Genomic DNA, 25,594 nt, shown 5'->3' with positions numbered 1-25,594 from the left:
AGGGAACTGACAGGAAAACAGCAAAAACAAAGAATTTGTTGGGGCAAAGGAAGTGTTCTTTATTTGGTGGTGTTGATACAGCTGTATAAATTTGTCAAAACAACAGAGTGCATACTTAAAATTGGTAAATTAGTTATATATGTACAGCATTATATTTATTTGCATTATATGGTATCATAGCATTTCATATTGTAGTATACCATATGTATTTATTGTACTGTGTGATCTTATGTATCATCAAAACTGAGTTTTAAGAAGATTCTCATTTGGCCACAAACAAGATTTTTTCTCTTCAAATCTGTCATTGCTTTATTTATAATTATCTAGGTTGGAATACTAGAATTAGCTAGAACTTGGGAAAACTGAAACCTAATCTGGAGTCTGTCAGTTGTCTCCACAGCCTCAAACGACAAAGGAGGGTTTAAACTTGATTGTTTCTGAATTACAATAAACCAGTTACATTTCACTTCTCTGATCTGACAAATATACCTCTACTGGACAGATAAAGCCTTGTACCTTTGGATCCTTCTAATGCAGCCAGTCTACCAAGTTCACCATATCCTCCACTTCAGAAAGGCCAACATCCCCAGGGTCTTGGGATATGTCCTCAAATACATTTTTGCCCACCCGGATTCTAAATTCTCAGTGCCTGGAAGCACATCCCCACCTTCACATATAGCTCTCAGATTAAATTATGTTCTCATTCTTGGATAAATGAAGAAGTTTTTTAACATTTTGATTTTAACCAACACATAAAAAAGCTGTACATACTTATGGAGTATCACGTTACATTTCTATATATGCATATACTGCATAGTGTTCAATCAGAGTAAACATACTTATAACCTCAAACATTTAACATTTGATATGGTAAAAACATTCATGATCCTTTCTTTTAGCTTTTTTAAGAGAAATATACAGTACTTTATCATTATATGTAGTCATCCCACTGTGCAATAGAACACCAGAGCTTCTTATTCCTATCTAACTATAGCTTACTACAAATTAAACGATCTTTTCATAGCTCATCATCTCACCCTATGCTCCCCAGCCTCTGGAAACATCATTATATGCTTCTATGAGATCAATTATTTTATATTCCACATATAAATGAAATCATGCAGTACTTGTATTTCTTTTTTTTTTTTATCTTTTATTTAATGAATATAAATTTCCAAAGTACATCTCATGGGTTACAATGGCTTTCCCCCCCATACCGTCCCTCCCACCCACCACCCTCCCCTTTCCCACTCCCTCTCCCCTTCCATTCACATCAAGATTCATTTTCGATTATCTTAGTATACAGAAGATCAGCTTAGTATACCTTAAGTAAGGATTTCAACAGTTTGTTCCCACACAGAAACATAAAGTGAAAAATAATAGATGATTTTTTTTAAATGATGATGAAATCAGATCAGACCTATTGTCATGTTTAATCCCAGTGAGAGTCAAGTTGGGAATTGATAGTTTCTTTTTTTTTTTTTTTTAACAGAAGATCAGTTTAGTGTACATTAAGTAAAGATTTCAATCGTTTGCACCCCCATAGAAACACAAAGTGAAATATACTGTTTGAGTACTCGTTATAGCATTAAGCCTCAGTGTACAGCACATTAAGGACAGAGATCCTACATGAGGAGTAAGTGCACAGTGACTCCTGTTGTTGACTTTACCAATTGACACTCCTGTCTATGGCATCAGTAATCTCCCTATGCACCAGTCATGAGTTTCCAAGGCTATGGAAGCCCCTTGAGTTCTCCGACTCTTATCTTGTTTAGACACGGTCATAGTCAAAGTGGAGGTTCTCTCCTCCCTTCAGAGAAAGGCACCTCCCTCTTTGAAGACCTGTTCTTTCCACTGGGATCTCACTCACAGAGATCTTTTTGCCAGAGTGTCTTGGATTTCCATGCCTGAAATACTCTCATGGGCTTTTCAGCCAGATCCGAGTGCCTTTAGGGCTGATTCTGAGGCCAGAGTGCTATTTAGGACATCCGCCATTCTATGAGTCTGCTGAGTATCTCACTTCCCATGTTGGATCACTCTCCCCTTTATTTATTCTATCGGTTAGTGTTAGCAGATACTAGACTTGTTTATGTGCTCCCTTTGACTCTTAGTCCTTTCATTATGATCAATTGTGAACTGAAATTGATCACTTGGAATAGTGAGATGGCATTGGCACATGCCACCTTGATGGGATTGAATTGGAATCCCCTGGTATGTTTCCAACTCTACCAATTGGGGCAAGTCAGCCCGAGCATGCCCCAAATTATACATCTCTTCCCTCTCTTATTCCCACTTTTATGTTTAACAGGGATCACATTTCAGTTAATTTTCAACACTTAAGAATAACTGTGTGATAATTACAGAATTAAACCAGTCATATTAAGTAGAACAGACAAAAAAAAAATACTATGAGGGATAATGTATTAAGTTGTCCATTAGCAGTCAGGGCTATGCTGATCGAGTCACCATTTCTCATAGTGTCCATTTCACTTCAGGAGGTTTCCTTTTTGGTGTTCAGTCAGTTGTCACCGATCAGGGAGAACATATGGTATTTGTCCCTTTGGGACTGGCTTACTTCACTCAGCATGATGTGTTCCAGATTCCTCCATTTTGTTGCAAATGACTGGATTTCGTTGTTTCTTACTGCGGTATAGTATTCTAAAGAATACATATCCCATAATTTCTTTATCCAGTCTACCATTGATGGGCATTTAGGTTGGTTCCAGGTCTTGGCTATTGTGAATTGTGCTGCAATAAACATTAGGGTGCAGACCGCTTTTTTCTTTATCAATTTAAACTCCTTTGGGTAAATTCCAAGGAGTGGGATGGCTGGGTCGAACGGTAGGGTTATATTCAGGTTTCTGAGGAATCTCCAGACTGACTTCCATAGTGGCTTGACCAGTTTGCATTCCCACCAACAGTGGGTTAGTGTCCCTTTTTCCCCACATCCTCGCCAGCATCTGTTGTTGGTAGATTTCTGTATGTGAGCCATTCTAACCGGGGTGAGGTGAAACCTCATTGTGCTTTTGATTTGCATTTCCCTGATTGCTAGTGACCTTGAACATTTTTTCATGTGCCTGTTGGCCATTTGGATTTCCTCTTTTGAAAAATGTCTATTGAAGTCCTTGGCCCATCTCTTAAGTGGGTTGTTGGTTTTCTTTTTGTGGAATTTCTTGATCTCTTTGTAGATTCTGGTTATTAACCCTTTATCTGTTGCATAGTTTGCAAATATTTTTTCCCATTCTGTCGGTTGTCTCTTCACTCTCCTGACTGTTTCTTTTGCAGTACAGAAACTTCTCAATTTGATGCAATCCCAATAGTTGATTTTGGCTTTGACTGTCTGTGCCTCCCGGGTCTTTTCCAGAAATTCTTTGCCTGTGCCAATATCTTGAAGGGTTTCTCCAATGTTCTCTAATAACTTAATGGTGTCAGGACGTAGATTTAGGTCTTTAATCCACGTTGAGTGGATTTTTGTGTAAGGTGTAAGGTAGGGGTCTTGCTTCATGCTTCTGCACGTGGAAATCCAGTTTTCCCAGCACCATTTATTGAATAGACTGTCCTTGCTCCAGGAATTAGTTTTAGATCCTTGATCAAATATAAGTTGGCTGTAGATGTTTGGATTGATTTCTGGTGTTTCAATTCTGTTCCATTGGTCTATCCATCTGTTTCTGTACCAGTACCATGCTGTTTTGATTACAACTGCCCTGTAGTATGTCCTGAAATCTGGTATTGTGATGCCTCCGGCTTTGTTTTTGTTGTACAAGATTGCTTTAGCTATTCGAGGTCTCTTGTGCCTCCATATGAATTTCAGCATCATTTTTTCTAGATCTGCGAAGAATGTCTTTGGTATCTTGATTGGGATTGCATTGAATCTATAAATTGCTTTTGGGAGAATGGACATTTTGATGATGTTGATTCTTCCAATCCATGAGCATGGAAGATTTTTCCATTTTTTGGTATCCTCTTCTATTTCTTTCTTTAAGGTTTTGTAATTTTCATCGTAGAGATCTTTAACGTCCTTGGTTAAGTTTATTCCAAGGTATTTGATTGTTTTTGTAGCTATTGTGAATGGGATTGATCTTAGCAGTTCTTTCTCAGTCATGGCATTGCTTGTGTATACAAAGGCTGTTGATTTTTGTGCATTGATTTTATATCCTGCCACTTTGCCAAACTCCTCTATGAGTTCCAATAGTCTCTTAGTAGAGTTCTTTGGATCCTCTAAGTACAGAATCATATCGTCTGCAAAGAGGGATAGTTTGACTTCTTCCTTCTTGATTTGTATTCCTTTGATTTCTTTTTCTTGTCTGATGGCTCTGGCTAAAACTTCCAGAACTATGTTAAATAGCAGTGGTGAGAGTGGGCATCCCTGCCTGGTGCCAGATTTCAGTGGAAATGCTTCCAACTTTTCCCCATTCAATAGGATGCTGGCTGTGGGTTTTTTATAAATTGCTTTGATTATATTGAGGAATGTTCCTTCTATACCCAATTTGCTTAGAGTTTTCATCATGAAAGGGTGTTGAATTTTATCAAATGCTTTCTCTGCATCAATTGAGATAATCATATGGTTTTTCTTCTGCAGTCTGTTAATGTGGTGAATCACATTGATTGATTTGCGAATGTTGAACCATCCCTGCATACCAGGGATGAATCCCACTTGGTCTGGGTGGATGATTTTCCTGATGTGTTGTTGTATTCTATTGGCCAGAATTTTATTGAGGATTTTTGCATCTATGTTCATCAGGGATATTGGTCTGTAATTTTCTTTCAGTGCTGCATCTTTCTCTGGCTTAGGGATTAAGGTGATGCTGGCTTCATAGAAAGAATTTGGGAGGATTCCCTCTTCTTCGATTGTTCTGAATAGTTTGAGAAGAAATGGGATTAGTTCTTCTTTAAATGTCTGGTAGAATTCAGCAGTGACTCCATCTGGTCCTGGGCTTTTCTTTGTTGGGAGGGCCTTTATTACTGTTTCAATTTCTGTTTCAGTTATGGGTCTATTTAGGTTTTCGATGTCTTCATGGTTCAGTTTTGGTAGATTGCATGTGTCCAGGAATCTATCCATTTCTGATAGGTTTTCCTGTTTGCTGGCATACAGGTCCTTGTAGTAATTTCTGATGATTCTTTTTATTTCTGTGGTGTCTGTTGTTACGTTTCCTTTTTCATCTCTGATTTTATTGAATTGGGTCTTTTCTCTTCTTTTTTTAGTTAGTTGGGCCAATGGGGTGTCAATTTTGTTTATTTTTTCAAAAAACCAGCTTCTCGCTTGGCTGATTTTTTGTAATGTTTTTTTGGATTCAATCCTGTTAATTTCTTCTCTGGTTTTAATTATTTCTCTTCTCCTACTAGATTTGGGTTTGGTTTGCTGCAGTTTTTCTAGGTCCTTGAGGTGCGCTGAAAGCTCATTTATTTGGTACCTTTCCAATTTCTTGATATAGGCACCTATTGCTATAAATTTGCCTCTCAGTACTGCTTTTGCTGTATCCCATAAGTTTTGATATGTTGTGTTGTTGTCTTCATTTACTTCCAGAAAGTTTTTGATTTCTCTTTTGATTTCTTGAATGACCCAGTGTTCATTCAGGAGCATGTTGTTCAGTCTCCATGTGTTTGCATACTTTCTGGGGTTTCCTGAGTTGCTAATTTCCAGCTTCATCCCGCTGTGGTCTGAGAAGCTGCATGGTATGATTCTAATTCTTTTAAATTTGCTGAGACTTGCTTTATGGCCTAGTATGTGATCAATCCTAGAGAAGGTTCCATGCGCTGCTGAGAAGAATGTGAAGTCTGTAGATGTAGGGTTGAAAGTTCTGTAGATATCTGTTAGATCCATTTGGGCAATAGTGTCAATTAAATCTGCTGTTTCCTTGTTGATCTTCTGTCCGGATGATCTGTCTATTTCTGAGAGTGGAGTATTGAAGTCCCCCAGTACTATTGTATTGGAATCTAAATCTCCCTTTAAGTCCCTTAACATATCTTTTAAATAGACCGGTGCCCTGTAATTAGGTGCATATACATTTATAATAGTTACATCTTCCTGTTGAATTGAACCCTTAATCATTATATAGTGTCCCTCTTTGTCTCTCTTAACAGTTTTTGTATTAAAGTTTATTTTGTCTGATATTAATATGGCTACACCTGCTTTTTTTTGGTTTCTGTTGGCATGGAATATCTTTTTCCAACCTTTCACTTTCAGTCTGCATGCCTCTTTGTTAGAGAGATGTGTTTCTTGTAGGCAACAAATAGTTGGGTTGTGTTCTGTGAGCCAGTCAGCCAAACGGTGTCTTTTAACTGAAGAATTCAGACCATTAATGTTCAATGTGACAATTGATAAGTAGTGACTTTGCCCTGCCATTTTCCCGGAAATATTTTCTAGTATATGCTTTGAGCTTCCCATGCTCTTTTACTGGTAGGTGTTCTTCCTTTCCCTTCTTTCATATTGATGGCCGTGTTTCTGTGTTTCTGAGTGTAGCACATCTTTAAGTATCTTTTGCAGGGCCGGACGAGTGGCCACAAAGTCTTTCAATTTCTGTTTGCTATGAAAGGTCTTTATTTCACCTTCATTCACAAATGAGAGCTTGGCAGGATATAATATTCTGGGCTGGCAATTTTTCTCTCTTAGCACCTGTGCTATGTCTCGCCATTCCCTCCTAGCTTTTAGAGTTTCTGATGAGAAGTCAGCTGTGAGTCTGATTGGAGATCCTCTGAGAGTAATCTGACGTTTCTCTCTTGCACATTTTAGGATCTTTTCTTTATGTTTCACTGTGGTAAGTTTAATTACCATGTGTCGTGGTGAGGATCTCTTTTGGTCATGTTTATTGGGGGTTCTATGAGCTTCCTGTACTAGGATATCTCTGTCCTTCTCCAAACCTGGAAAGTTCTCTGCTAGTATCTCACTAAAAAGGCCTTCCAATCCTTTCTCTCTCTCCATGCCTTCAGGAACTCCTAGAACTCGAATGTTGGTTTTTTTAATAGTATCCTGTAGATTCCCAACAATATTTTTCAGGTTTCTAATTTCCTCTTCTTTTCTTTGGTTTGACTGTATGTTTTCCTGTGCTCTATCTTCTAAGTCCGATATTCTCTCTTCTGCTTCACCCATTCTGTTTTTAAGGCTTTCTAATGTGTTTGTCATTTGATCTATTGAGCTCTTCATTTCATTTTGATTTCTCTTGACTATTACACTTTCCTGTTCTACTAGTTTCTGAGTTTCATTTTGACTCTTCCTTAAAATTTCATTTTCACGAGAAAGATTTTCAATCTTGTCCATTAAGTATTTCTGTAGTTCAAGGATTTGCTTTTGAAAACTTCTAAATGTTCTTATCATAAATTTTTTGAAATCCGTATCTTGCATTTCTTCTATCTCATCATCTTCATACTCTTGGCTTGGGGTGTTTTGCTTATTTGGAGGCATCATAGTGTCATCATTGATCTTGCTCCCTCTATTTCTGTGTTTGTTACTCGGCATAGTTAATTCTTCTTGCGTCACTGTGCGCTTTTTTTTTCTTTTTTTTTTTTTTTTATACTGTGTCCGTGTTAAGTGGACTGCCTGCTGTTGGAGGAGCCTTGGAGGCTTGAGATGGGTGCGGCCTGAGAGCTCTGCCTGGTTCTTCCTGGTTAAGGGTGTGCAAAGGTGACACCCTCAGGTTATGCGTGGTAAATCTCTCTCTTTTTATTTATTTATTTATTTTATTTATTCAGGGGGTAAGTAACACTGCAGGGCAGGGCTGTGCAGAATTGATGGTATTTAGCTTCCAGTCTTTGGCTCCTCTGGACTCCCACTGGGTTGCCTAGGCTACTGAATTGTAGTGACTCAGTTCCTTAACTCTCCCCCATTGATATGTAAATCCAAAGAGGAGGCCTGCTCTTTGTCTCTTGGGAATTCTTCAAGTCTTGTGGCCTTGTAACCTTTGCAAGGTTAGGGGGAAGAGAAACCCCGAAGCTTTTTTTTTTCCTTCTTTCCGGTAGTGAGTTTGCTGCACTTTCCGGCCCCCCTCTAGATTCTGACCCCCGTTTCCCCACCAATGTCTCGGGTTATTGAGCTCACCTCCCCTTCCAGCGCCGATGTGTGAGCCCTGAGCGTCCCAAGTCTCCCCGCTGTTTTCTGTGTGGCATGCACTCTCCTTGGAGCACTGTCGCGCAGACCCTGGGGCTTCTGCGGCTGGGTCCCGAGACTTGGCTTCCGCGCGGTGGGCGACCTTGTTCTCCCAGTAGGTCCTCCGATTCACGCCTGCTCCATTCAGAAGGGTTTCCCCTGCAATTTTTGTTTGGTTCTATTTTCTGCGGCTACCGTAACTCCCCTTTTATTAAACTAAATTTTCCCGGACTATCGGTGCGCGCCCTCACTATTCCGCCATCTTGGCTCTATCCCAGTACTTGTATTTCTGTGTTTGATTCATTTACCTTAACATAATGATCTCCAATTGCATCCATGTTGTTAAAAATGACAAGATTTCATCTTTTTAATGACTGCATAGTATTCCATCATGTATATACATACCACACTCTTTATCCATTTGGCAGTTGATGGACACTTATATTATTTCCATTCTTAAGAGGAGCATTCTTGAGCCACCAAACTAGAATAGATATATTTTCAATTTTTAAATTATTTCTTAGAGTATTTCATGCCTCAGCTCATTGTCTAGCACTTCCCTGTTTCTCACTGCCATCCCTTTTATAAAGCCGATACTCAGTAATGTGCTAGAACTGGATTTGCACAAACTCACCAGAACAGATTGCACATATCTCTTCAACTCAACAGCTCCATTTTCAATAATGTTGTGTCGGTAGATGAAATCTGCTGTAGAGAAAGTTTCGTCTCAGCAATTGACAAGCACTAAAAGTCAAGATCACTCTTTCCTGAAAAGCTGGTTGTTAAATATTCACCAACACACCATGGTTTTTTTTGTTTGTTTGTTTGTTTGTTTGACAGGCAGAGTGGACAGTGAGAGAGAGAGACAGAGAGAAAGGTCTTCCTTTGCCGTTGGTTCACCCTCCAATGGCCGCCGCGGCTGGCGCGGTTGCAACCGGAGCACCGCGCTGATGTGAAGGCAGGAGCCAGGTACTTATCCTGGTCTCCCATGGGGTGCAGGGCCCAAGTACTTGGGCCATCCTCCACTGCACTCCCTGGCCACAGCAGAGAGCTGGCCTGGAAGAGGGGCAATCGGGACAGAATCCGGCACCCCGACCAGGACTAGAACCCAGTGTGCCGGCGCCGCAAGGTGGAGGATTAGCCTAGTGAGCCATGGCGCCGGCCACACCATGGTTTTAATCTTTTACATACAAGGACACAGTCCATGCTATATTGCACTGTTATCTGTTGTCTCCTGTGTATAGTAGATTCTTTGGGAAAAAAAAAAAGAATCATTACTTCTACAGCTTTTGAATCCTTCACACAACTCACCAAGAAAAAAAAAAAAACTCAATAAATTCTAGATGACACTTCGAAGAGTGAGAAGCATCTAGAATTCCCACAGCAGCATAATTGGAGCTCAGTTTGCCAAGAAAGCAGCTAGCTACCCATAAAAAAAGAGTAAGACCCCAAAATTCAGCATTCCTCTGTGCAGCATCCTGAGGTTAATTGCTTGGATTTTTACTTTAATTTTTCTTCACATTTTTCCATAAGGAATCACATGAGAGTGAAAATCTGAAACAACTTCAGAAAGAAAAAAAATGTTTTACGTGGGAGGAAAGGATCAGTTTCGTTAGCTTAGACTTTGTGACCCATGGTGTTGGAGCCTTTCAGGAAGTTTCTGAGTTGTCAATAGGTGTCAGATCTTTATTTTCTGCCTTGAGTCTCTGTCAGTTGATAAATGTGTTTAAGGTCCAAAGTGAGAGATTAGAATAAAATGTGACATTAGCAAAGTATTCCTATTCACCCAAATTACCAATACTCTGGTTCCTCTATTTCTCTTGTGTTGTTTGGGTTTAAAGATCATTGATTATGGCCGGAGCCATGACTCACTAGGCTAATCCTCCACCTGCGGCGCCAGCACCCCGGGGTCTAGTCCCGGTCGGGGTGCCGGATTCTGTCCCGGTTGCTACTCTTCCAGTCCAGCTCTCTGCTGTGGCCCGGAGTGCAGCGGAGGATGGCCCAAGTGCTTGGGCCCTGCACCCGCATGGGAGACCAGGAGGAAGCACCTGGCTCCTGGCTTTGGATTGGCACAGTGTACCTGGCACAACGTACTGGCCGTAGCAGCCACTTGTGGGGTGAACCAACAGAAAAAGTAAGACCTTTCTCTCTGTCTCGCTCTCTCTCTCACTGTCTAACTCTGCCTGTCAAAAAAAAAAAAATCACTGATTATTGAATTAAGTTACCTAAATCATTTTCCAGCTCTTTCACTTAACTTTGAAGCCTTGAGCAAAAGTTTGCCGAACTTCATTTTCTTTGACAAATAATACAATAGTATTTACTTCAGAATATCGGGAGAATTAAATAAAACAATCTATTTAAACTATTTAGCATAAGTTAAGTTTCCAATAATTGGTACCTAAAACTCTATGGTATAGTTAATATAGGAATATATAGTTTATATAGGAATAAGCCATCTAAGAACTTTTGAAAAGTCAACAAAAACAAAGAAAAATACAGTAGAAGATAACAAAATGAGAGATATTTCCAGATCATCCTCAGGAAAATAAGAATACTGAAATAGACTAAATATTTTAATATTGAGGATTATAAGCCAACTAAAAGAGTAAATAGAAAAGTTTGAAGATGTAAAGAGATTTTCAAAAGCTTGTTATATAATTTATTGATATTTATAAGAAACCATGTATCTGTTATCTATGGTTGAATGAACCTGTAAGGGAAAGAGAAAAAAATTTAAAGTCTTCAACTTAGGCCAATCTCCAAACTGATATTATACCTAAATGACTTTTGCAGAAAACCAACAAACAACAGTCTACAGTCTCTGCCAGATCTACAGTCTCTGTCAGAGTCTTTGAAATACAAGCAAATTCAGAGATATTAGGAGTGGATAAAGTGATATCTTTAAAAATCTGTGATTATTACAGCCATTCGATGAATTCAGAGTAAGGATAGCACTTTATCATAAGATGAAAGTAAAAATAATTACAAGGTCATGCTTTCTTAGGACTTGAGCCCAAGTAGCATATCTGTAATACTGCACTCCAGAATTCCAGATCAGATACTGGCCCAGGATGCACACAGGATCAAGTAGGATGAGAATTTTCCTAAGCTAGAAGGACACACAGGCATCCCCAATACCTCTCAAATCTGATCTGAGAGTGTCTACAAAAAAAAAATAACCTGGTACCTCTTCAAGGATGTACTTGTATAATTTTGAAATCACTTACATCTTCCTAAATAGGACTGTATCATAGAGAAGAATGGCACAAAACATGCCCACTGTGCCCTTGTTTCTGAAAGCTATCCTGATAGCAGAGCAGGATAAGCACCTAATACACTCAGAGATCAGGAGAATCTCAGAGGAAAAGTCACATTGTCTGCTGCACTCTCGTGGGTCTCTTTTTCTCAAAAGTACCTTAGTATCTCAAGGGAACCAGTAGCATAAGACTCTAGACAGGTACCAAGGGATCTTATTAAAAATGAAAATTCTTAATTTTCTAGCAGTTGAAACTTTGTGAATCCTGGAGCTATCCTCTCAATGACTTTCCCATAACCTTGGCTTATTTGGGAGAGATGTAAAATATATGGTGCAAGAACTATCATTTTTAGATGATGGTGGATTAGTTTCTAGTTTTACCAAGGTAGAGAGAACTTGTGTAAGTAAAATTTGATATCTCCCAAGGACATCCATTTGTTAATAAGTTCAATTTCAGCAAAATAGATTTTCTTAGAAAATCATAGCCTAATTATCAGTAGTTAGATCCTTCTGGAAGACTTTCCAATAGCTATGTAGAGTCCCCAGTCTTTGCATAATACAAGCTCCCCTTGATTGGCATTATTTTCTTTCCTCTGACTACCCCTCAAGTTTCCTCTGAGACAACAGCAAGTGATGTTTCAAGTCTCTAATTTGGCCTGTTTGTTACTCTGCTTCTTACATGGAAGTTATGAAATCATGTGAAGACTTCAATGTACTTTTAATTCTGTCATATCAGAAAACCATTCTGTCAATCTAGGATTGTGCACTTTTGTTTTCGTACGCATACACCAGCATCATAGTTAAATCATCGTATTAACCACAACACCTGTTACTTTCCAGTACAGTTAAATGCCCTTTAGCCTCCACAGCATTTCAATGGAAGTCAGAATAAGGAATTCTTGAGTTGTTCCTAAATCCTATTCTATCTCGTATTTCCAATCCACTCACCTCTTAATTCAACCTTTCCTGAAGTTCATAATAGTTTCATATCTCACATGATCCTTAAGATTTTAGAAGTTATCTGAAACATATTTATAAATACTCTAGTTAATCTTCAGTTTTCCCCTTAATCTTTACCTTTCTCCCATCCTGAATGTCTCTCTACTCTACTATGTCACTCTGCAATGTCATTACCAATTCCTAGTCCCTCAACATTATTCTATATTTTTAGCTTTTAAAAATCATTTCAATCTTAATGAAAAACTACAAGTTTAATGCACAGCACTGCATATCATTTTTCTGGATTCATTGTGCCCCTTTGCATCTTCATGTCTAATTCTAAATTATTCAAGAGTAAGCTGGCATCATTGCACACCTTTACTCTTAAATACTTCAGTGAGTATTTCCTTAGAAAAAAGAAAAAAAATCTTATTAGCGATCTTCAAAAGTTTATGGAAAAGACATATTCTAAAGAAACTATGCATAGATTTCAAAAAAATGTTTGCAACAGAATAAACTTATCTCAATTCCATTTCCATTAACTGTTAAAAGAGCTTCCATATAACATAATTATATTGTAAAGACAGTGAATCAGGAAAAACTGTCTCAGAGTGAGCAAATACCTAGCAGTTAAGATGTCTGCATCACATCTTGGAAAACCTGGGTTTGATATGCAGCTCCAACTCTCAGTTCCAGCTTCCTGCCAGTTGTGACAGACCCTGGGAGGCATGACTCAAGTCGTTGGGTCCCTGCCACCAATATGAGATACCAGTATTCCATTCTTAGCTCCCCGCCACACCCTTGCAGATATTTAGGCAGATGATATAGATGATTCTCTCTCTTTTCCTCTCTGTCTCTCATTCAACTTTCCACATCACAATTCCAACACTTCACCTTAGGAAATGGTAAGAACCCTGTTCCTTCTCTGATACCTGATGACACAGTTACTGTTTTTCTCAAAGCCCTGAAAAAGGAATGACATTTCAGAAAAGAAGGGAAGAGAATTAATGTCCTCCCCATCGTCTTACTTTTCTCTACATCTTATTACATCCCATTCTCCCTAATTTTGATTCTCTCTAATCAAGAGCATTGTTTTTAAAGACACTAGCTTGTTCAGAGTGACTGATCATCCCATATGAATGTCCACTTAGAAACTGAATATGCTCATCCCCAATCCTTTCCATGACCCAAATAATTCCTCTTACTTACCCCTTGACCGTAATTCATCTATCTTTCCAGGCAAAACTGAGTTCCATATTTTTCTCTAGTTCTTTTCATATTTTTTATTTTTCTCAAACTTACAAAAAGGTTGAAAGTAGAGTAAGTTTTTATTGAACCATTAGAGAGCATGTTGCTGGTAAAGAGATCACTGCCCTCAAATATTTTATTATTTCCTACAAACAAGGACATTGTCCTATGTGAACATGAAGAACCATCAAAATCAGGAAATTAACAGTGATTCTCATCACAACCATCTAATCTTCAGATCCTGTTCAATGCTTTTCCAACTATGTCAATTGCATTATTATTTTTTGAGAGAGACAGACAGAAATAGCACACACCTGTTGGTTCACTCCCCAAATGCCTACAATGGTTAGGCTGGACCAGGGTCCAAGCTGGAAACAAAGAATGCAATCCACATCTTTCCTGTGGATAACAGGAACCCAGTTACTGGAGCTATATCACCACTGCCTTCCAGAGTCACTTGGCGGGAAGTTAGAGCAAGGTATCAGAGTAAGGAGTCAAACCAGGCACTCCAGCATGGGATACAGATGTCTAAACCACTAGGCTAAATGCTTACTCTTTCAATCACATTTTTATAACAAAAGAATTCAGTTCAGAATCAAATTCTTTGCTGGCATTTCTTGTAAATCTCTTCCAATCTTGATAAACTCTTTAGTCCTTCATTACATGAACACTTTCAGAGATTATAGGCCAAGTATTTTGTAGAATGTCCCTAAATTTTAATTGTTCTGATATATTATCAGGATTAGATTCATTCAGTGATTGGTTAACAGGACAGAAGCAATGTTGAATTTTCTCATTGCATGTTATCAAGAGGCCCACAGTTTTAATTATTCCATTTCTAATGATATTTGTTTGATTCAGGTGGTACAAACCAAGATTCTCTTCTTTGAAGTCACTCTTTTTCTCTTTTAAATTAATAAATATTTTTTGGGGGGAGACAGTTTGAAACTATCTAAAGATCTTATGCTTCATCACACTTGTTTTAAAGATTTATTCATTTATTTGTAACACAATTACAAAGAGAGAGAGAGAGAACTCTTCAAATGGTCACAAGGGCTAGGGGGATGGCAGGGGTGCAAGTACTTAAACCATCTTCTGCTGCCTTCCCAGCACATCCACAGGGAGCTGAATCAGAGCATCCAGGACTCAAACCAGTGCTCTGATATGGGGTGCAAGTGTCACAGGTGGCAGCTTAACCTACTGTGCCACAATCCTGGTCCCCATCAAATTTTTTCTGTATTATTTATTCATCCATGTAATTTTAGACTTGTGGTTTTCTATTTTATTCAATGGCTTATGATTACTTTCATCATTTATATTAGTGTTCAAATTATTCCCAGTTTGATCAGTGGTGTGACCTTTACACTGCCTTTTTTTTTTTAGATTTATTTTATTTATTTGAAAGATAGAGTTATAGAGAGAGGTAGAGCCAGAGAGAGAGAGAGGTCATCCATTCTGCTGGTTCACTCCCCAAATGACCGCAACAGCCAGGACTCAAACTGGCAGCCACATGGGATGCCAGCACTGCAGGATGGGACTTTATCCTGCTGTGCCACAGCACTCGCTCCTACACTGGCTTTTACATACTCTTGACAGCTCTTCATTATCACTAATCATTGGGGCAAAGCAAATCAAAATCATGATAAATCATCTCCTACCTCTTAGAATGGCTATGTGGGAAAAAAGAGATAGCAAGTATTCTGAGGATGTAGGAAAACTGGAACATTTGTACAGTGTTCGTAGGAACATAACATGGAAAAATTTTGGAAAACAATATGAAAAGTTCTCAAAAAGTTGGAGATGGAACAATCATATGATAACAACACTTTCATGGGGATGGTACTGAGGCATAGCGGGTAAAACTGCATTAAGCATGCGTTCAAACTTTTTGAACCTATAGTTCCTCGTATGTGGAACAGGAATATTACCACCCATATTCATGCAGTTTTAGAGGCCAATAAATACACAGTAATTACTCAACACAATGCTTTGCACACAGTAAGTGCTTAAAAATAATTGTTATTTTTATAACATTTCCTAGTACTTAAAATGATCTCTCTCATACTGTAGGTATTTTTGTACACAAAAGGGTATTGTCTAAAAACCCTTACAAGTGTAAAGATTTTTAATGTATCTTATCCTTCTCTTTATCTTATCTATCATCTAGCAGTTTGCTTCACAACTGTAGTGTCTCAGTAAATTGTTTGTTGATTAAATAAATAATAATTCAAATCTACATAGTTTTCTGTTTTGTTTTGTTTTGTTTTGTTTTGTTTTGTTTTATTGAAGAAATACGGCCAAAGAAAACTCCTCACACTCTGAGTCTAGCACTTTGCTATTTTTTTATATTCTGGTAAGAACATCCAACACAAGATCTACACTTGATATATTTTCTTTTTTTCTTTTTTTTTTTTTATTTTTGACAGGCAGAGTGGACAGTGAGAGAGAGACAGAGAGAAAGGTCTTCCTTTTGCCATTGGTTCACCCTCCAAAGGCCGCCGCGGCTGGTGCGCTGTGGCCGGCGCACCGCGCTGATCCGAAGTCAGGAGCCAGGTGCTTCTCCTGGTCTCCCATGGGGTGCAGGGCCCAAGCACTTGGGCCATCCTCTACTGTACTCCCTGGTCACAGCAGAGGGCTGGCCTGGAAGAGGGGCAACCGGGACAGAATCCAGCGCCCCGACCAAGACTAGAATCCGGTGTGACGGCGCCACAAGGTGGAGGATTAGCCTAGTGAGCCACGGCGCCGGCCGATATATTTTCAATTGTACAATACAGTGCTGCTAACTCTATGCACACTGATGTGCAGCAGAGCTGTCAAATGTATTTAAGAGACTAAATTCAGTTGCATAATTGAAATTACACACTGATGAAAGACAAATCTCTCTCTCCTCAGCCTCGGAAGCCATCGTCTTACTTTGTTCCTGTGACTCAAAGTATTTCAGATACTTCATATAAGTGGTATCATGACAAGTTTATTTCATTTAGCATTTAGTGTCATCCAGGTTCACTTATCTTACACATATGGAAGAATTTCCCCTTCTTAGGGGCTGAGTAATAGATTCCATTGTATGTGGTAAGCACATGTTCTTTATTCATTCAATTGCTGAGGGTCATGTGAGTTATTTTCATGTCTCCAAGGTTGAGTAATGCTAAAATGAACATGAGAATGCTGTTATCTCTCTTTTATTTATTTTTTGACAGGCAGAGTGGACAGTGAGAGGGAGAGACAGAGAGAAAGGTCTTCCTTTTCCATTGGTTCACCCTCCAATGGCCACTGCAGCCGGTGCTCTGCGGCCTGCACACTGCACTGATCTGAAGCCAGGAGCCAGGTGCTTCTCCTGGTCTCTCATGCCGGTGCAGCGCCCAAGGTCTTGGGCCATCCTCCACTGCACTCCCAGGCCACAGCAGAGAGCTGGACTGGAAGAGGAGCAACTGGGGCAGAATCCGCTGCTCCAACCGGGACTAGAACCCGGTGTGCTGGTGCCGCAGGCAGAGCATTAGCCTATTGAGCCATGGTGCTGGCCTCTCTTTTATTTTTTGAAGATTTATTTATTTACTTTAGAGTTACACAGAGAGAGGAGAGACAGAGAAAGAGAAAGACAGAGAACCATATGCTGGTTCACTCCCAGTTGGCTGCAACGGCCAGAGTTGTGCCAATCCAAAGCCAGGATCCAGGAGCTTCTTCCAGTTCTCCCATGTGGCTGCAGGGGCCCAAGCACTTGGGCCATCTTCTACTGCTTTCCCAGACCATGGCAGAGAGCTGGATCGGAGGTGGAGCAGCCAGGACTCGAACCGGTGCCCATATGGGATGCTGGCACTGCGGGTGGCAGCCTTACCCGCTATGCCACAGCACCAGCACCAAGAACACTGGATTTTTGAGACATGTCTGAAATCTATTTTGTTATAGGAAAGAAAATGGCACACAACATTTTAAAAGAGGTTACCCAAGAACCCGTGAAGATACACAAGTAGAAGAGTTTGACAGCACAATGGGATTTGTGAGGAAGCAAGATAAAACTAATAGACTGGGAAAGAACCATGAATGGTTCTGGGTCCCAGGATAATGGATCTGTATTTCACTCAAGTTTCAAAAGGTAACCTGAGGCTAACTCTAATTCTAACTCTCACCCAGACTTTCAGAGGAAAACAGCAATTAGGGTTTGATCAGCCCAGAGAATCAGATTAGGTAAAAAAAAAAAAATATATATATATATATATATATATATATATATATATATAAAGAATGGTAGTTACTGAATCAGTGAATTTAATCTAAGTAGATTGGGAGGTAAGAAGCAGAAGAGGGAACAAATTGCTGGAAAAAAAAGAAAAATTAGAGTGATAAGGAGTAAAATGATCACAACAAATCATAGAATAATTTAATAGGCTTAATGAAGTAGAAAAATAGAATATTAAATATAATTAAGGAATTTCAGTTTGAAATCTTAGAAAAAGAGCAAGGTTGAATTATTAGAACTTCAGTCATGACAATTCAAGTTAAAAGGGAGATGGAGTTCATTGGAGACAGCCTATCAAGAAAAATAAAGAAAGAAAACCTACTTACTGCCCAGCATACAACAGAGGCTCACAAGATTGTGTTTAGTGAATGCATGCATGAAGGAATATTAAGGCCACCTCACCATATATGTATATTGAACTTTTCCTTAAATGGCTGCAGGCAGTAGAGAACAAAACTCAGAAGCCGACACCTCTGAGAACAATGAACGGATGTCCAGAGATCAGATCAAAATGAGAAAGGGGAAAGAAAGAAAAGCATCTGAGAAATGATCAGAATAATTCTTCAGAAACCAGAGATTGTGTCGTCCATGTCACTGAATCTCCTTAGTGAAGCACTGGTATATCATATTGGATTGATGGCATGGGGAGCATGAATTTTCAGTATCATCAGCAGAAAATAGAATCCAAGAATGTCCAACAAACAAAAAGATAACTATACAGAACTATTAGAAAGAAAAGGCCTTGGACACATCACCCACCAGAGGCCTAGGCACTGGGAGATCTTCAAAATGTCTCAGGAGCTCTTGGGTGAGCACAGGGTTCTCAGGCAGAGGGCAAGCGGAGTGACAACATCCTGATGTAGTCAACCCAGCCCCTGATTCCATCCATAAACCTGCAGCATCACAACCATACCCTTACCAGCAACAAAATCTGGCTCCCGCAGTTGGAGCTCTGGCAGTCATTTGCATCTTAATAAATAATTCCCAATGATTTCCCAACCTAGAGTTTCACCATTCCTTTTTCCATCAATAGCCTTGATTGCTGGCACCAGGAGGAAGACCTGGAAAATCACCAACACATTATTGGTCTTTTCCATCCCTTATCCTTACCCAAAGTGAAAAAAAAAAAAAAAAAGTGAACAGACTGAGGTCTAAGGTCGTCTCTTCATTACTATTAGAACCCAGTTTGACACAGCCCAGGGATGTCTATTACCATCATCCTGATCATCACTGCTGCTGTAACATCCCAAGGATACTGACAAGTTACTGCTGTGGGTCTCTGTCCCCACCAGCAGCCCAGAAGCCTTTGGTCAGACAGGTAAGTAGGTCAGAAGTAAATGTGTGTATGTGATAGTGTTCATGGGGTGGAAAGGATGTTTATGGGAAGGAAAGATCAGAGTTCTAAATGCAGTGATGATTTGGTGATTTCTCCCATTCACATTTTAAGTGAGGATTATTACATAACTTTCAACCATAAATCTCAGTGGGAAGTTGTTTTTCCTAGCAAACTTAATAATGCTCATGTGAGTTTGCTCACACAGCTGGAGAAACTCATCAGGACTTCACCATGTGCCTTCATGCTAGAATTTACTTTGCCCATGGCTATAGCCTCTTCTACAGCATTCAGACCAACAGCAGTAAGAGAATCATTTTTAAGCCTAGCATCAGAGTACAAGCTCATTGTTGGTGGCAACAAGGTTTCCTAAAAGGTCCATGAGAAATTCCCTGCCCCAGTGCACACCTGTGCCAGCTAGGAGTCCCTTCTCAGGTACTGCTGAGCTCTGGGGCAATGGGAAAACTGGTGAGGAAGGGGCTGAGGAGAGGTTATTCCCTGCACCAGGATTTCCATGGAGGAATATTTGATAAGACCCATTCCTTCATGGGAGAAATTTGGTGATTTGAATGTATGAGACTCTGTGCTACTGCCCAGAAGACCTGGTTTGTTTTTTCCTTTTTTTTTTTTTTTTTTTTTTTTTGGACAGGCAGAGTGGACAGTGAGAGAGAGAGACAGAGAGAAAGGTCTTTGCCGTTGGTTCACCCTCCAATGGCCGCCGCAGCCGGTGTGCTGCGGCCGGCACACTGCGTTAATATGAAGGCAGGAGCCAGGTGCTTCTCCTGGTCTCCCATGCGGGTGCAGGGCCCAAGTACTTGGGCCATCCTCCACTGCACTCCCTGGCCACAGCAGAGAGCTGGTTTGGAAGAGGGGCAACCGGGACAGAATCCGGCGCCCCGACCGGGACTAGAACCCGGTGTGCTGGCGCCGCAGGTGGAGGATTAGCCTATCGAGCCGCAGCGCTGGCCCAGAAGACCTAGTTTGTGTGGGGAGCAACTGGGAGCAACTCGGACTAGACTAAGTTACTGGAATTAAGACTTATTCTATGCATCTGCTCTCCCACAATATGGCGCTGAGAAGGGAGAAACAGCTTCTACACAGCTGCCTCCAGTTCAACCAATAAACTGTAGGACCTGCTCCTGATTGGAGGAGAGCAGTGTACTCAGCGTGTGGGTAGCAGAGTTGGGATTGGTAGAAGAGGACTATAAAGGAGGAGAGAGACAACATGCACCAGGAACATCTAAGGGGAACATCTATCTGAAGGAGCACCTGTGCAGCCCCTGAGAGAGCCGGCCGGCAGTGTGCCGCTCCCCCGCGGAAGTGGGGAAAGTGGCCAGGGGGAACCGCCCTTCCACGGAGGTGGAAGGGTCGGTAGCCAACCTGGAAGAACCAGCAGCAAACCCGGGGAGGGCCGAGCAGACGAAAGAACAGCGCAGGGTCCTGTGTCGTTCCTCCACGAAGACGGGGAGCGACATAATGGTGCCGTGACTCGGATATGAAGCCTAGGCAGGGTTTAGTGTCGTTCCTCCATGAAGAGGGGGAGCGACAGTTTGTATTTCAGGGTATCTACATCAAACCCAGTATCCTACACTGGTGGCATTCAAATATGAGAAGCAGGGTTGTGTGGTCATGAAGATCCATAAATGGAGTCAAAATTCTGCTCCAACAAAACCAAGTGGCTGAGAAGAACATCACCAATAGGAAAGACCAAATCTAAAGACAATTTTCCTTGGTGTCCTATTGTTAGTCCTCTGGCTTCCTTGAAGTTTCTATTTAACTGCTTAATTTACCACAAAAATACAAAGCCTCCCTAAATTTGTTCAGTGTTTTTTATGGCCCAAAATATTTCTCCTTCAGGGGTCATAGTTTTGAGTTTTGCTATTATTCAGAAAATGGGGAACAACCAGAATGTTATAAATACAAAACTTGCAGTACGGAAAAAAATGCAAAATGTTTAACACTTGGGCAGTAGGAGAAGCTTTCAGACTTTCCATTTAATAGCTGCATAGGTTTCTCCAGCTGTGTGATTCTTGCTTTACTCACAACTATTTATTTGTGTGGAATTCAACTGAAGGCTGACAAATTGGATTTCCACGTCACAGCAAGAAATAGAAAGTTAGAACAGTTCTGGTGTTGCTCTACTCACTAAGTGCTCTTGTTCCTTTTTCTTGAATGTCAAAACTCCAAGCCCATTTAAATAAAATGCAAGCCTGGAAAACAGGGGAGGAAAAATATCTAGAACCATCTGGTCCACATATTCTTCACATTCATTAGCCCTGGAAACAGTGCATAATAATTAATGATTTTAACAGTGTCCCCATGTCATCAAGAAAATAGTGTTTTCTGAGCAGTCTTATGTCATCATTGCCTGAAACCCTTTTGAAGATTCCCAGGCACTTGTAAGATAAAAGCCAAACATCTTGACATGGGATACAGGGTTCTGCAAGACTCAACTACCTATCTGAAGGCCTTGTATATAACATGTTCAGCCTGCTGACAGGCATGCAATAAACAGCCTGTATTATAGTAAATTATATAAATAGCATTAGCATATAAATAACAGCAATATTAGTATATTAGTAATAACAATATATTATTATAGTATAGTATTGCTATTGTTCTTATGTAAAGTACATGAAACACTATCAAATTCTAGGTAGTATCTAATAAGAGTAAGTTTCAAAAAAGGGCTCTAAGTATCTTTGCCAAACAGAGAGAGCAGAAGATACTCGACTTAAGAATTAACCCCAGTCAACCATGGCACAGGAGTATTGGCCCCGGTTTGCAAACAGTGGAGTCAAAGAGGATCAGAAAGAGAATTCATGCTTAATCCAAGGCTTTGACTAAAACAAACAGTTGAAACCAACCAAAGAGATCACTTTATAAGAGCAGAAAAAAGTCATAGACGTTAAGCATGGTACAGGGTATTAAAAACAGAAAACTCCAGAAATGGATGATTGAGTTAGAGAGCTGCCACGTGAGCCTGAGATTTCCTAATGCTGAGGAAGAGTTGCTGCATAAGCCCCATCAGTGTCAGTGGTAAGAGATTGGGCAGGTAGGCCAAGATAGGCAGGAAGATATTTCATGCATGTAAGAAGTGTTTAGCTTCTGTTTGTCATTTCCCAAACTAACTACACATTTTTTATTTATGATAAGTTTTGTAACTTTATATTTTGAATACCAAAGAAGTCTGAATACAACCCTGCCTCTATCTGGTTGGAACAAATTCCTCCAAGTCAACATCCCAAGTCAACAGTTAACCAATGTTCTACACAATGCCTTCTGAATTAGTTGCTTTTCTGTAACCTCTAGTTCTTGTTCTCAATATCTCCTACAAGGGAAGGGCTAACCCTTCTTATTCAGAAGTATTCATTTCCACTAGGAATATCTGTGGTTATGAGCGTCATAGCAAGTTTTTCCCAATAAACCTAGTGGAGTTTATTGAAATGGAATTTTGGTAGCCTTCCCAGATACTTTCTTTAACTGTCAGATATATTGACAGTGGTAGTTAAGGGAGTAAAGTGCTAGAATGGGGAAAGCACTTGTGCTATTAAAAACACACAAGCAAAAAAGAAAACATCTAGACAGCATAAAGTCCCAGAAATATAACTGGAGAAAGAAATCAGTCATAAATCATGATAATTTCTTTTTTGTCTAATGACAACTATTACTTATTGAGCACATACTTTGTGCCACACACACAATAAAAGCTTGGCATTTATCTCATTCAACTTGCACAGCATGATTAAGTATTGTTCCCATTTCACAGAAGAACAAACTGAAGCTCAGAGAGACTAACCTTTGCCCAGGACCTCACAACTTGTAAATGACACAGCTGGAGCTCAATGCATGTCTTCCTATTCTTAGTATTAAGGAACATAAGTGCTTTTCCAAGGGCCCTCTTTCGGTACTGCCTTCTGCACTCCTAAATGCAGATGGTCCCCAATTTATCCCAGCTCAACTTGCAATTTTTTTTTAGAATAATGATGGGAAAATAATAAGCATTTATTAGAAAATTGGGTTTTGAATTTTGAATTTTGACCATTCCAAGGCTCATGATAATGTCCAATAATGTAGTATGTTGAGCAGCAGCAGCAAGCCCAGCCCCCAGCCAGCCTTACCCCATGAGAGCAAATGTCCCACCTCCACAGGTGCTGTGCTGCCAAGCTAGGATGTCCAGTAGCTTAGGAGCATTTTCAACATACAATGGGTTTACCGGGGTATGGCTCTGTCAGAAATCAAGGAATATCTATAATTCCAATCCTATACCTAATTTTCAGCACCTTTTAGTCACCCTAACTGTCCTTGAAAACACTTGCAATATCTTACTTTCTGGTTGTCCTAGGGCCAATAAAGACCAAGAGAAGAATGGATATACTCTGTCCTGTGAGAAATGCCCAGAGGGCAGAGAAATAATCACTAACATCACAGTCCCTTTTTTTTATCCTCTTCCATATTCATGAAGGAGTCCATTTCTTATGGGTGAAGGGGATTTAACCAGAGTAAGATCTGTCTGTGCAATCTACTGAAGTACTTTACAGGACAGAAGTATATGTAATGATACTCTAATCCATATGACTATACCCCAGAATTTACTTAGGAAAATTCAATACCATTCCATGAGCTTGTAGTAAATAGTAGTCTACTTGAGACTATAATAAAATTTAACTTCAGATTGAATCGGGGAGGGGATTTGAATGGAATTACTAATTTCTAGTTCATTTTGGAGTGTGAGACCAAAATCTTCAAATGGCCCAAATTGATGCCCCAATGCTGACATGGAAAAAGAAAACAGACCTTTTTCACTTTAACCACTGCCTTCAGAAATGTGACAATTCATTGGATTATAAATCAGCTTCATTTGGAGTTCAGTTTAAGGTTACCCTCTGAAAATATGCAAATTAGATTGTACCACATGAAGTTAATACTACTTTTATAGCAAATATTGTCAGATAGCAGTAGTTCCATGTAGTGCAACCTAACAGATTCCCTGAGAAACAACTTCACAGTGGGACAGTACAGCATTTACATCTAGCAAAATAAACAACTCTAAGATGTAAAATCAACTAATGTATTGCAACTGATACATTGTATTGGAGTTGTGGACTGCAAAAAGACCACCTATGTCTGTAGGAGATAAATGCCCTCCAATGGAGAAAGATTATGCTGTGATAATGTCTTCCTTATGCATATGGCCTCTTGGGTATCATCTCCCCAAAGCCCATGCATTGAAAGACAGAAGAAAGGAAGCAGGGACTGGAAAATGATGAAAGATGCTCAAGGGAGGAAAATTAAAAGGAGCACAAGAAGTATATGTTCTTTTTCTCAGAAGAGTAAAATGTTCCTAGAAGCTCTCTACCTTATCCTGCTTCACACAAAAATCGGCTACATGTCATTGGTCAGAGCTGTGTTACCTCGTCACCAATATGTTGGCATAGGAGGTATTTAGTGGTTAGCAAGGTAATGGAAATTTTGAATTTTTCAGAAGCAGCATCTAAGTATTCAGTGACCAGCTTTGTGGATTTGGAAAGGCAATTCCCTGGGACCTGCGCTGTGAAGTAGTGGGCTAAGCCACCACCTGAGTGTTGGCATCCCATATGGGCGCCGGTTCTAGTCCCAGCTTCTCCTCTTCCAATCTAGCTCTCTACTATGGCCTGGGAAAGCAGTAGAAGATGGCCCAAATGTTTGGGCTGCTGAGCCTGTGTGGGAGGCCTGGAAGAAGCTCTTGGATCCTGGCTTCGGATCAGCCAGCTCCTGCCATTTTGGCTATTTGGGGAGTGAACCAGTGGATGGAAGACCTTTCCCTCTCTCTCCCTCTCTCTGTAACTCTACCTCTCAAGTAAATAAATAAAATCCCCAAAAAAGCAATTGTGGTAGTAGTTGTTAGGGCAAAACTACATTCTGGTGTCTTGCCATTACCTTCACTGATGCTTAGAAGTCTTGACCTCAGCAGCATCAGTGGCTTCCTGAACCTTGAATCAGTATCAGAATGGGGTGTTCCTGAAGTCCACAGATGCAGCAGTGACTTCCAGATCCCTCATATTCCTGACTTTGCAGAGCCAGAAGTGCAGCTAGCAGATTATACAACCATCTTGTTCTGGCAGTCACTCCTAGAGATACAACCTATCCCTAACGTCCTCCATGATTTTTATAAATAATTATATGTTTTAAATGTCTTTAAGGCTATAATAGCTAGCATAGTTTCTGCTTTCTACAACAGGGCTCTAACCGATGCTCAAGGCTACAGCTTTGCCACAGGTAGTAAGGTGGAAACTGAGCTCCATGGGGGCTCAGCCTCTGCCCATGCCTGTCAAGAAGAAACTAACAAGAACTAATTTCCTCAGCTGCCCTGAGCCTCCAAGAGAGAACAAATATTTACTTTCCAGGCACAGCTTTAATCACAAAGATCTGAATCTTTGTAAGTGTTCATGATTCTGACATTATTTCTTTCCTGAACAAGTGAGGCTCCTTTTGCATCCTCAGGTTTCTGTTCTCTTTCTT

The 25,594-nt window shown here is 40.1% G+C and overlaps 1 protein-coding gene across 1 annotated transcript in view; it reads right to left on the bottom strand.

The window, feature by feature from the left end:
- Positions 1-25,594, bottom strand: part of OR10J5 (olfactory receptor family 10 subfamily J member 5) — a 69,608-nt gene that overhangs the window by 5,228 nt on the left and 38,786 nt on the right. The window contains 1 exon segment of the mRNA XM_089299381.1: positions 13,208-13,239. Coding sequence (XP_089155507.1) covers positions 13,208-13,239 — 32 coding nt within the window.

Source organism: Oryctolagus cuniculus, chromosome 7 (genome assembly GCF_051225735.1).
Source record: "Oryctolagus cuniculus isolate XC-2025 breed Fujian yellow rabbit chromosome 7, ASM5122573v1, whole genome shotgun sequence".
Classification (NCBI taxonomy): Eukaryota; Metazoa; Chordata; class Mammalia; order Lagomorpha; family Leporidae; genus Oryctolagus; species Oryctolagus cuniculus.
The sequence above is the reverse complement of the archived record's forward strand: the minus strand, read 5'-3'. Positions and strand labels throughout refer to the sequence as shown.